Source organism: Urocitellus parryii, chromosome 2 (genome assembly GCF_045843805.1).
Source record: "Urocitellus parryii isolate mUroPar1 chromosome 2, mUroPar1.hap1, whole genome shotgun sequence".
NCBI classification, from domain to species: Eukaryota; Metazoa; Chordata; class Mammalia; order Rodentia; family Sciuridae; genus Urocitellus; species Urocitellus parryii.
Window position 1 is genome coordinate 24,173,985 of NC_135532.1, and position 13,557 is coordinate 24,187,541.

At 36.1% G+C, this 13,557-nt stretch overlaps 1 protein-coding gene across 8 annotated transcripts in view; it reads left to right on the forward strand.

Annotated features, from left to right (window-relative positions):
• Positions 1-8,995, forward strand: part of Pan3 (poly(A) specific ribonuclease subunit PAN3) — a 134,077-nt gene extending 125,082 nt beyond the window's left edge. For 2 of the 8 annotated variants that reach the window (XM_026388356.2, XM_026388359.2), the window contains one exon: positions 3,512-6,096. In XM_026388356.2, coding sequence (XP_026244141.1) covers positions 3,512-3,794 — 283 coding nt within the window. In that variant the 3' untranslated portion in view covers positions 3,795-6,096. Of the gene's footprint in view, positions 1-3,511 lie in introns of all 8 variants that reach the window. The other 6 variants (XR_013343257.1, XM_026388357.2, XM_026388360.2 and 3 more) reach the window with 6 other exon arrangements.
• The last annotated feature ends 4,562 nt before the right edge of the window (positions 8,996-13,557 follow it).

Consider the following 13,557-nt stretch of genomic DNA (forward strand, 5'->3'; position numbering starts at 1 on the left):
GAATTTGAGGCAGGAGGGTTGCAAGTTCGAGGCCAGCCTCAGCAACTTAGACCCTGTCTCAGAATTAAATTTTTTTAAAAAAAAGGCGGCGGGGAGATTGGGGATGTAGCTCAGTGGTAAAGCACCCGTGGTTTCAATCCCTAGTTAAGCCCTTCCACCACCACCACCAAATCTAGTAGTGTTAGTTCTTCTCCATCTCCATTCACTATGTGTTTTTTCATTGTTTTCTGAAAACTGTTAATCAGTTCATTTAATGTCTTAGAAAAAATAAATCTGATGGTATTTATATAGGGAAGATGACTATTATGAGTATCAGTAAACTTAAGGTACATTTGTAGTTTTAAATATTAGTGTCTTGAAAATTGTGGTTATGTCATTTTATTCATTGATGTCTACTTTTCTATTCTTCAGTAGTATATGGGTTCATTATGTAGTTCTAGCATATTGAATTTTATTCTTAGGTATTTTATGTCTGCCCCTCCCCTATTCTGTCTTCTTACCACTAGTTGTTCATATAAATTAATTGAATTCTGTGATTTTGTACACCTGATACCTTGTTTGGATAAATTTATAATAGATTTTTGAGTTTCCCAGTTTATGGTCTTACCATCTACAAATAATGATAGTTACATTTCCTCCTTTATGATTTCTACACTTTAATTGCTATTTATTGATTTTGTTAACTAAAAGTAATGATAGTTTTGTTCAGAGTATGAAACATTGTTCCATTGTCTTTTAACTGCCAGACAAATTTAAAGCCATTTTCTCTCCAAATTTTTTCCTTTCTTCCAAGCTTTTAGGGCTTTGCCACTTATGTTCAGAAATTCACAGTGATGTTCCTTGATGTGTGTTTTAGTTTCAAAAAACAAGTGGGTCCTTTTAATCTTGGAAATTAAGTTTTTCTCTTCTAGGATCTTTACTACTTCTTTTTTTTTATTTAATTCTTTTTAAATATTTATTTTTTAGTTGTAGTTAGACATAACACCTTTAGTTATTTATTTTTATGTGGTGCTGAGGATCAAACCCAGGTCCTCACATGTGCTAGGCAAGTGCTGTACCGATGAGCCACAACCCCAGCCCCTTCACTACTTCTTTAGTAACTCTTTTATTCCCCTTATAGTAATTCCTATTGCTCAAATGTTAGATTTTTGTGGTTTTCTAATATTTCTTCTATTTTTTTTTAATTATTATTTCTGGGCATTGTTTCAAGTTTCATTCTCTCTAAATTTTAAAATTAAACTTCAAGTTTGTTCTGATCCTGTTGAATTTTTAAATTTCTGCTGTCATATTTTTAATTTCCCAAAACTTTTCTGTTCTTTGAATGTTTTATATCATTTTTGTCAATGACACTGACAGAATTTTTGGTGGTGATTGGTTTTTTTCTTTTTTAGGTAATGGAGTGGGATTTGTTCTGTTCTCTGTAATATCTCAGGAAATAAGGGCTTACTTTATTTTGTTTTCTCTTCAAAGGGTTTTGTACACTTGGCTACCCATTACTATTAAAAATGAGGTCCTAAAAAGCTCTGTAGGAATTATAGAACATTGAGCTTTTCTTTAGATCAGGATATATACTATTAAGCTTGGGTTTTGTTCATTTTTAGTGTACTCTCAAATATCTTCTTTCTTGGCTAATTTTGGCATCCCCTGGAAAGAATGTTCTGACCTACTGTTCGTGGTGTACTCCTGACAGCCATGGTTTGGAAACCAGGCAGCGGGGAGGTGCTTGTTGAATAATGTATTATCTACCACTCTTCACCTCCTCAGCTACTCTTTTGCTGGCATCCTTGGAGCTGGAGCTTTTCTGCTTCATCCCTTCTACAAAGTAAACATCTATATTTCTTCAAGGCAGAGCTAGGAGCAGGGCTGAGATGAGTAATCTATTTGCTGTTTATAGAATCTTTCCTTAATTCTGCTGACTTCAACCCATATCTCCACCTGTCGTAGGCCTTATCAGTTCTTTTTTTTAATATTTATTTTTTAGTTTTAAGTGGACACATATCTTTATTTCACATTTATGTGGTGCTGAAGATCGAACTCAGTGCCTCAAGCATGCTAGACGAGCATTCTACCACTGAGCCACAACCCTAGCCTGGCCCTGTCAGTTCTTGAGCCTTTCTCATTGGCATCTTTTTGTGGATTTCCCCCTGACTGCAACCCTAGATTAGAGTTCCTTTTTGTTCAATCAGCTAAGTTGTAACATTTAACCCATCTGATTTGCACTTTCCAAAATTTTATGAACATCTCTTATCTACTTTGTTACTTCTGATCCCTGTGTTTATCATCCTTTTAAAGACATTTTACTGTTGATTTGGTGACAATTTGAAAGGGAACAAAGATAAATGTATATGCTTAATCTGCATTTTAATTGGAGCTCTCCACAGTGACTTGATGGTACTGGGGATTAAGTCTCCTGCATGCTTATCCGAGCATTGTACTACTGAGCTATACCCTCTGCCATGTCCCAGTTTTTAAATGTAAATCAAGGGTGCATACTGTGGTCCTTATCTATCTATTTCTCCTTCTTGCTTCAGGTCACACACACACACACACACACACACACTCTCTCTCTCTCTCTCTCTCTCTCTCTCTCTCTCTCTCTCTCTCTCTTCTCTCTCTCTTTAGGTTTTTTCTTTCCTCCCTCTTCTCTTTTTGACCTTGTCTTCTTTCTGGCTCCTCCTTGCCCTTATCTTCTTGCCTTCCCTCCCTTTATATTCTATTTTCACACTTTTTCTTTTCTCCTTTAAAAAAAAAAAAAAAACCACTGCATTTAGAAACACCTTTCTTAAGTTTTCTCCGTGTTCCATGTTGTCCTTTACAAGTATCCATCTCTCTAAATAAAGGAAAAGCAGCCACTACTTCCTCTGGAAAACCTTCCTCCCAGAGGAATCCATGGTTCCATTCTGTATCCTATCCCTTTCTTATAATAGCATTGTATAAATATGTAGTTTACAATATGTAGTTAACACTTTCTTTGATTATTTGAATAACATCTGTTTCCCCACTAGACTGTCAGTTCCTAAGATCACTGAAAAGTAACAGTGGTCGTCTGGTTCTCTAGTTCTTTGCAACTTTCCTTTAGGTAAAATGGTAGGAAACCAAACTCTACCTTTGTTTTATTTTGTTTCTGAACATTTTTCTGTATTGTGCTCATTAATGAAGTGGAAAACTTAGCTGGCCATCTCTAACTTGGGAAGGAAGGAAAAAAGAATATTCTCTTAGAACTTTAGTCTAAAGATGTCTAAAGTTTTCTTTCTTTGTTCTCCATTTTATCTAATTGTAAGGACTGAAGTAAGAGGTACAATAATTCATAGATGGTTGTTGCCCCCCGAGAATTGAAATTTATATACTTCGGTGTTTAATGGATTTAAAAAACAAACAAACAAACAAAAACATTGCCTAAAATCTCTTTTCATTAGGGAAAAAATTAAACTAGTTTTGAGTCTGAGAAATGAACAGGTGGCCATGTGGCATACAGCATGAGTTACTGAGGTGAAATATTAACTTCCCCCAGGTTTCAGAAGGATCCTACTTGGTCAGAGACTGGAGACCGTTATCTGTTGAAACTCTTTAGGGATCATCTTTTTCATCAGGTGACAGAAGCAGGTGCTCCCTGGATTGACCTCAGTCATATCATTTCTTGTCTTAACAAGGTAATTCGTATCTGGATTTTGAAGATCACAATGCTACCTGTAATTTATAGAGATGCATCTTATACAAAGATTAAGAGACTTAAGAAATCAGTATATACTCCTTCTATACTCTACAAGATATTTTTTCGTGATTTTCTAGTATAGGAAGATTTTCTAACACCTTATAAGAGAAATTCCGGAATTTTTTATTATGGGTCTTTTGTAGTGGTCAAAAATGACTGTTTTGCCCCTCTTGTACTACATTTTATTTACATGTAATTTTGTGGTACCAAATAAAACAATGAATGGGAAAACAGAAAAATTATTTTTTTAAATGTTTTTTAAAAATTGAATGTAGTCATTGTGAATGGTATTGTTATTAGTTCCTATATTGTCAACTACAGTACTATAATAATAAATGTGCAAAAGTGGTATAAGTGAATTTGGTGATTAGATGAATTAAATAGAGATATGTCATAAACTTTTGTGAGATGTGAGCTGTATGTTTTTGAAAGTGCTAGGAGCCGGGCCTCGTGATGCACACCTATAATCCCAGTGACTCAAGAGGGTGAAGCAGAAGGATCGCAAGTGGATCACAAGTTCAAGGCCAGACTCTTTCTCAAAATAAAAAAGGAAAGGGCTGGGGTAGCTCAGTGGTGAATGAAGTGCCCCTGAGTTTAATCCCTAGTATCCCCCTCCCCCCCCCAAAAAAAAGGAGTTTGAAAGTGCTAAGAGAAACAATTTACAGAGGAAAGAAGGAACACTATTTTTTTTTTAAATGGATTATGTGGAAGTGCAGAGTCTAGAACTGATCTTTAGAAGTAAATTATAGTCTTTGTGGAGGTTTATGTGTAAACCAGGGGTTGGCAAACTATGGCCAGCAGGCAAATCTATTTCACAGCTGTCCGTTTATATCCCTATAAGCCAAAATAGTTTCATATTTTTAAAAAGTTGGAGGGGAAAAAAAAGAAAATAGTATGTGACAGAGACTAATACATGTTCCCCAAAACCTAAACATTTACTATATAGCCCTTTACAGAAAATATTTACAGATCCTTGGCCTTTTTAAGTACCAGAGGAGAAAATACCTATATAGAGTACGTATTTTTGAGCTGTTAATGCACAATGTAGTAATAACCCTTTGGGGAAAATGTTAGGCTTTGCCTTGTTTGGAATTTCTTTAAAACTTTCTAGAGTATTTTCAGCAGCACAAAACTATGTATACCATTAAATTAGCCCATTATAATTTACATATTTATCTTTTATTTTTCCTAAAGGCAAAATATATTCTTCAGAGCAATGTGTGGAATATAATTTATCAAAGCACCAGTAATTAGAAATACATAGAACTAATATTAACAGAAAGCTGGAACAGGTGGAATAAGCCATAGACAGTTATGATAAAGAAAGACTATGTAATGAATATCAGAAAAATGGAACATTTGAAGAAATTTTGTTTTATATCATAAAAATAGCTTGTATTGGGGCTGGGGTTGTGGCTTAATGGTGGAGTGCTTGCCTTGCACATGTGAAGCACTGGGTTCAATCTTCAGCACCACATAAAATAAGTAAATAAATAAAATAAAGGTATTGTGTCCAACTAAAAAAAATTTTTTAAATAGCTGATATTAATAAATTTATTCCAAATCTGAAGTGTGACAATTTTCTGACTTTGAAGAGTGTAATAAATTAAAACGGAAGGATGGTCATGTTGATTTTTTTTAAATTAAGATTTTACATAAGCTTATTTTGGTGGAAATGACACAAATTAATAAGTGAACTGTTCTGAAAGTTTGAACCTTAAACAGATTTTAAATATATTTTAATGAATCAGTTAATGAAATAATAAAAGAAGAAATATACATTGAAAACTATCAAGGAAAGTAAAAATCATAACAAAGCAAGTTATTTGATGGACTAAGGATTGGTATTTATGTTTTGTAAAAATCTCGTAAAAGTTACTGCCAAATCGCAACAGATAAAGTGAGTAGCTAACATTTACATGAGAGGAAATACCAAAAGTAAATGTATAAAAAGTTTAATAACAGGAGTTAATTAAGAATGCCCAAATAGGAAGGCACTTTTGATTTGGAGATAATAGTAAATTGTTATAACTTGTAAATCAATAGTGTGTAATCATATGCTAATGCAAACAAATATTTAAGCAGAAGGGACAAAAGAGAGTATTTGAAAAATAGATTATCTGAGTTAAAAATTGGGTCCATAAAGACTAGTGGAAAAGTATTTATAGATATCTGAAAGGGAATGTAACAAGTTTTTAAAAACATTTCAGTTATCACTGTTGGAAATGTCCTAAATAAAGTATATTCTCTTCCACATGGTATGAACTTCTTATTTTATGTATCTGTTTCAGCTAGATGCTGGTGTGCCAGAAAAAATAAGCCTGATTTCCAGAGATGAGAAGAGTGTACTTGTGGTGACTTACAGTGACTTAAAGCGCTGCTTTGAAAATACTTTTCAAGAACTGATTGCAGCTGCAAATGGTCAGTTGTAGTATTTGCTAAAAACACACGCAGGACATGGCTGAGGAACTTAACCAGTAGCAAATTGCACTACAGCTGAACTGTTTTCATCATCTCCTTTCACATTGGGGAAACAAATAGGAGATGAGTAAAGCTGCTTGCACTTGGGTCAGGTGCACTGTTACTTGAAAGGAAAAATGTTTCACTTATTCAAGAGCTCTGGCTGCCATTGGAGGCTCTGTCTGTGAAGAATTCATTTCAGATCAAGGAGCACCATCAGGTGAATGATGTTCCTGCTTTTGTTTTTTCCACTTGTTGTATGCACTAATTTTAATTTTTTAAAGACTTTTTTCTGATCTTTGAACTTTTGCCACATTGTATTCTTATTAAGGGAAACTATTTGCAAGGACATTTTTGTGAAACCATACTGGGCAGCATTTTTGCCATTGAGGGTTGCAGAATTTGTTCTTTTGGGGATGGGTTACCCTGAATGACATAATGGACCAGGTAAATCATTTCATACAAGTGCAGTATAGTGCATAATTCTTACAAGAATATTTATGCAAGCTCTATATGCCACCCACTGTTAGTTCAAATTGAGATTTTTGTTTTGTTTTTAAGAATACACAGAGAGATATCAGTGAATTGTTGCATATAAATTCCCCTACTAGTTGATTTAAATCCTTATGAAGAAGGATCAGATAAACAGTAACTGAAGGAGCATGTTTAGCTCTTTGCTCCAAATTCACCCAGAGCATTTTTTTAAAAAGGCATTTGCCTGCTAGTCAGTTTTACATTTATACAATTTTATAATAGAAAAAAAAATGAAGAAATTGTGTTAAAGGCCTAAAGTTCAGGAGTATATTACTTTAGGTTATTTCCAGTTTCCTTTTTTTTTTATTATTTTTTTTCTTCTTCTTGTATAAAGTTCTGTTCTTTGAACCACAGCTTTATAATGGTACTTTACACTGGATACAGACACAGAGACACTGTTCAGAAGATGAACTTAACACAGCAGTGGTCTGGCATCAAGAGCTTTCTGAGATTTTACAGCCTGAATTTGGAGGGATAACGATCTGCTGTGCCTTTGCAGTCACTGCTTAGCCCAAAGTAATAGTACTTTTGATAATAACTCACTCTGCGGAATCTTCCTGAATAAGTCCATCTCAAAAGTTTGGAATTTTCCTCATAATTTTCTTACTCTTTGGACATGCAATTGTCGCCAAACTTGGGTATTCATGGAATTTCTAGTTAATGAAATACCTATACTTTGATACTGAAGACTGCCAAATACATAGGAATTTTCTTTCATAAAAAACAGTAATGAAGACTCTATCTCCTTTCCCAGCACTGAATGTTTTACTAGCACTGGGTGCTCACCATTCAACTATGAAGAAAATGTGGAAACTCAGAAGGTCAGGACAGACTCCCAAGCACTTGCAACTGATGTTACTGTCTTCAATTTTAATAATAGTACACATTTGTATATTTCAGAGAAGTTTTTAATATTTCTCTGTCCACTTTTTATAAGCTTTAAAATGATTTTTCTCTGCCTTGAGATTTGCATCAAGAAAAAGCACCTCTCTTCACCTGAAAGCTTTGAAGACCAGAGACACGCTTTACACATTTTAACTAGTGTTTGAGTCCACGATTGGTAGCATCAGTTGTTGAGTTAACAAGAAAATCAATTATTGCATTTGATCTGGATGGATTTTAAAAGAACATAATGTTCAATATTCAAAGATAATTAACATTTGCCACCATAATGTTCTTTTTTATGTAAAAGGAACAAGAACTTGGAGACATTAACATGCAAAAGTCTTTTATCATTAGCTCATGTATTTGAGAAAGAGCAGCTGTCTTTTTATATGTTTTTTGACAAATCATATTGTAATTCTTTTGTACAAAAAAGAACTACTTGTATTCTAGAAGAAATATGAAATGCTTAATTTATAAGCGGGCTGGAGATTTTTTCCAATATTGTTTTCTTTGAAAATGAAAGGGGATCATCTATTTTATTTTTGGGGTCTGGGAACTTTTGAAAATTTTAATTTGTGGACCAATGTTTTGTGAAAGCTAAGGAATGGCAGGGGTATAATAGGGCTTGAATCTTTCATTCTGTATAGACCAGCAAACTTCCCTCTGCAAGGCAAGTTCACATCACAAACCCAAGAATGTCTGCATCATAAATGCTAGTTTGCTTCAGCCCCTAACCTCAGGACTTGGTTTCAATATAAAAGGTAGACAGCTGATATGTTTCCATGAGTAAATATTGTCAGCCAGAGAACAGTTGGTGTCAGGTAATGCATATTTTTTAGCTTTGTTTTATATTTATTTTTCATTTAGTTTTTATTGGGAATGGTTTTCAAAAGAACTCTCAGTTCTGCTTAGGTGCTTTTTAGGGGAGCCCTCTTTTCCATAGTGTAATTCCATTTAAGAGGTTGTCTAAAAGTTAATCTTTAATCCATAGGAAGATTTTAATATCTGAGGATAGTCAAATTAAGGATGTAAACTTCTTATACCTTCCTGTTATGACAGATAAAAGCACAGAAAGGACAACTCTTAAAATCATGTAATGTTGGTCATTTTAGTTTTTTGTACCTATTTTAAATTCTGTTAGCATATTTACTTCATTGTAAATATTTTGAGGGTACCTTTGTGTTTTGCTTTTGACCTTGGTTCTGTGATCTGGACGTCAACAACTTCCCCTAAAAAGCACCAGTATGTTAAGTTCTAATGTCATGATCCCAATATGTGTTATTCATCTTTAATCCTGTTTTCAGTCTCTATGTGTACAGCAGTATTTTTAATAAAGAATTACAGAGATAAATTTGTCCTTTTTTGAGGGATGGGGTACCAGTTCATATAACAAAGTGACAATTGTCTTATGATTGGGTTTTTTAAAGGCTGTACATTACTTAATGTATTTTGGAAGAATTTTTGTCTTTGAGTGAAATGGTAACATTAATTAATTAATTTATTAGTTATTTGTTAAATGCCTATCTGTTGTGTCCTTGGATCTGTTCTAGGAACTAAGACTACAATTTGGGGACTTGGTAATTACAAAATGAATAGTTACATCCAAGCATTTTCATGCAAGACTCATAGGATGATTGAGAGAGAATTCCTATGTTAAGAAATAGGGAATGATGTATAGCCCCTCTGGAGGAGGGGCGAGGGGGGGTTCGCTAGGGATGGAACCCAGGGCTTCACACATGCTAGGCAAGTGCTTTACCACTGAGCAGCACCCCAGCCCTGTAGCTAGCCAGTCTCTGTCTTCTTAATTTGCCATATGTGGGGCCGGGATTGTGGCTCAGCAATAAAGCACTTGCCTAGCATGTGCAAGGCACTGGGTTTGTTCCTCAGCACCACATAAAAATAAATAAAGTCATGTGCCCCAACAACAACTTTTTTTTAATTTGCCATATGGATGAGAAGCACCCCTTCCCCCAGTTTCTCCAGAAACATTATCCAGAATAAAAGGATAGGAAATGATGGCAAAATGTTGACATTTGTTGAGCCTGGGTATTAAGTGGGTGTGTGTGTGTGTGTGTGATTACATGCACACGCATGTTTTTTGTGCATTTGAAGGGAAAAGTTGAAAGAAATACTGTGCAGGATAGAAGGCAATAAGGGGCTTGAGGAATAGGTGAACAGTATTAGAAGAGGGATCATTTCTAGTTTGAGATCTGTGGTTTTCTGGAAATCAGAAAAAGGAGGGCAATACAGGAAACCTTTTTTGTGGAACGATGCTGAAAGAATGTCCATGGATTTTGATGGGAATCAAAATGCATATTGTAGGTTCTGGGAGGAAGGGAAAAATTAGTCTGCCTAGGGTGGAGGGTATGTTTGAAAGGCCTTTTAGCTTTAAATTTCTGCTGGGAAAATGTGAAAAATAACAGTTAAAGCTAGGCCAGTATTACATTTGATATAAATGAAACTCACAACTTGATCATTTTCTGTTTGCTTTAAAGCAGTGGTTCTTCCCACTTTTAGCAGGCACACAGTGAGGAACACGTTTGAAATCTTCTATATAAACTGTAGGGGTAGGAAGAGAAAGAGGAGAACAGAAGACTTTTAAATTATTGTATTTACAATGTATTGACCACAACATGGTTTGGTGGTTAAGAAACCAGTAAATTCTGATTAGAGTTCTGTGAACTTCTCAACCCCTCAGTGCCAGTTCAATGAATTGAGTTTTACTCATTCTTTAAGTATTTACTGAATGCCTATTATATGCCAGACCGTTCTAGGAACAAAGGAAAAAGCTCTGGCCACAACAGGCATAATTTTCTGTTTTGAAAGCTTCCATCTTAGTAGGGAGTAGACAAGTTGGCCCTTGGTTTTAACATCTACAAATTAAGCCAATCTCAAATTTAAAATATTAGGGGAGCTGGGTGCAGTGGCGCACACTTGTAATCCCAGCAGTTCAGGAGGCCAAGGCAGGAGTATTTCAAAGCCAGCCTCAGCAAAAGAAAAGCACTAAGCAATTCAGTGAGACCCTGTCTCTAAATAAAATACAAAATAGGGCTGGGGATGTAGCTCTATAACAACTATTTCCATAGCATTTGCATTGTATTGGTTGTCAGAGTCTTCCAGAAATGATTTAAAGTATAAGCTTGGTTATGTGTAAATACCCCAGCTTTTTATATGAGCAACTTGAGCATTGTGGATTTGGGGACCAGCAGGGAGCCCCTGGAACCAATGCCCCTGGGAATGAATGTAGTTAGGTTAGAATGTAGTAACAGTTAAAAGAAAAACCATCCAGGGTAAAGATTTTTAGTGTATGCCTCCAGTATTGCATCGTCCGCATTTATACTAAGAATTTATCTGCAATTCACATTTATGTATCCATCCTGTGTTTCATCTTGCCCATCTAGATGTGGGGGAATGAGGTGGTGGCAGTCCAGTTTCATAGTGGGTGGTCTGGGTTGGAAGCCTCACTGAAAAAAAGGTGGTAAGTGAAAAAGGACTTGAAGGAGCCAGTCCTACAAATAAGTGAAGGGAAAGTATTCCAGGCCAAGATGAATTTTGGAGGAATGGAAAAGAGGTGAGTGCATTGAAAGCAGAGTAGCGAGTGGTCCCAGAAAGGTCTTGGGGCCAGAGGGTGGGTGTGTCTTGTGGACTTGGCTTTTACCCTCAATGAAAAGAAACTGCAGGATGATTCTCAGCTGAAGGAGAACATGGTTCAACACTTCAGAAGAGTCACTTTGGCTACTGCGTTAAGAACAGACTGGGGGAGGAGGAGCAACATTATTTAGGAAGCTCCAGCAGCCTTCCAAGTGAAAGATGGTGAAAATTTGGCAATGGTCATGTGAAGTGGTTATATTCTGGATATAACTAGGGGCTGGGATGTAGCTCAGAGGCAAAGCGTCCGCCTTGCGTTCGCAAAGCCCTGGGTTCAACCCCCAGTTCCAAAAAAAAAAAAAGAAAACAAAACCACAAAAAAGAACCCCATCAGACACTAGAAAGGCAATATGTCAATCAATGGAAGGGTAACTGATGTGATACAGCAATTTGTATACGGGGTAAAAGCGGGAGTTCATAATCCACTTGAATCAAACCGTGTAATATGATGTATTAAGAACTATGTAATGTTATGAACGACCAATAAAAAAAAAAAAAGAACCCCACCAAAAATACTAAGATTTCTAAAAAAATAGGGCCAACAGAGATGTTACAATTCACTGGATATAGGGTAAGGAAAAGTCAAGAATGACTCAAGGTTTGGGCTTGCTGCTGATAGAATGGAGAACTGTCCTGCATTGAAAGAGACTTGGGAGTTTGAGGATATGTAAAGTGAGGCATTGGGAGTTTCGGTCTGGGACCTGTTAAATTTGGGATGTTATTGTGTTGTAACAACATGAAACTTAATGGCATAAAACAAACATTTTATTCTGCTCTGGAATTCTGTGGGTCAGGAGTTTGAATAGAGCACAGCTGCAAAAGCTTGTGCTTGCTTTGGGCCCTCAGCTAGGAAATCAAGTCTTGGGGCTGGTCTGACTTGAAAACTGGCCACTTGAGCACCTATATGTGGCTTTTCTGACCCAGCCTCTACATCATGCAGTGTCATGCCTGCCACATTCTTTTAATTACAAGTCAGTCATGAAATCATCTCTTGATTCTGTGATGCAGGATTCAATGCAGGATTGGCAGGGGCACATTGCCTAAGGTCTAGTGGGATGGGTGATATGGCGGCAACTAACTTTGGAAAATAGTCTTCCAGAGCATTAAAAAGAAATAACAGATTAGTCCTTGTATGTGTTTGGAGTTTAGAGCAGAGGACTATCTGTACATGAAAGTCATCCTAAGAATGCCTTGATGTTGGCTCAGGTCACAGGAGTCAGTAAAGACAAAGAGAAAAGCTCCAACAACTGAGCTCTGGGGTACCTGGAGCAATGTTCAAAGGTCAGGGAATACATGTAAAATGAGCCAAAAGGACAGAAGTAGCTAGAGAGAGAGGAAGAAAGTAATGTTCTAGAATCAAAGTGAAGGTGTTTTTAGGAAGCTGCTAATGTGTCAAGTATGATTGGGACTGAGAATTCACCATTGGGTTCAGCAACCAGCTCATGGATAGGCAGAGCAGTCTTCTTTGAGCGTGCCAGTTAGATTGCTGGCTTTGAGCAGGGTTGACAGTGACTGGGGGAAACAAGAGCTGGAAACAAGTCTTATAACCAACTTGCTTCAGGAATTTTACTGTCAAGGAAAATAGGAAATGGGTGGTAGGTGGAGAAGAACTTGGGATCAATTTTTTTATTTTGTAAGACAAATAACAAAATAACAAATAATGGTCTAGTAGAAAGTGCGGAGTCCATTGGGGGTGAATGGGTGGTGAATTGCTGGAGCAGCATCTAAGTTGATGAGAGGAATGGGTCAAGTATACCAGCATCCTTGGGTTGTCCATTTAGAAGAAAAAGCAGAATGAAAAGTATGCATCTGATAATATGTATCATGTTAGATTGCCTCAGAAATAAAATGAGTTTATTCCTCAGATAGTTGCTGGCATGTGTTAAACACCTCAAATGATGGCAATTCCTTTCTCTAGATGGGTTCCAGATCCCAATGTATGGAAAAGCATATATTCATTAGTTATTTTGGGGTACAAATTAAAATGGAAAATGAAAGATGATGGTGCCTAATTTACAAGGATTAGACTTATACTATTTCAACTCTATGATGTAAAAGCAATACACATTTAATAAAAACCAATACTTGGAAATTTGATTTGGATCCTTTCTTGGGCAGTAGTAGTGACCACAGCTCCCACTCAGCCCTATGATCACAAGGAGAAACAGCTAACAATTTATGTGGTGCTGTGCTGCTAAGTTTGGACATTTGGTGGAGTTAGGGTAATTTCAGTTTACAATGGGTTTATCTTGACATAAATTAAGCACCTGTACAGGTTTATTTCAAATATGTAGTTAATGTTTTAGTCTAAGATTAAA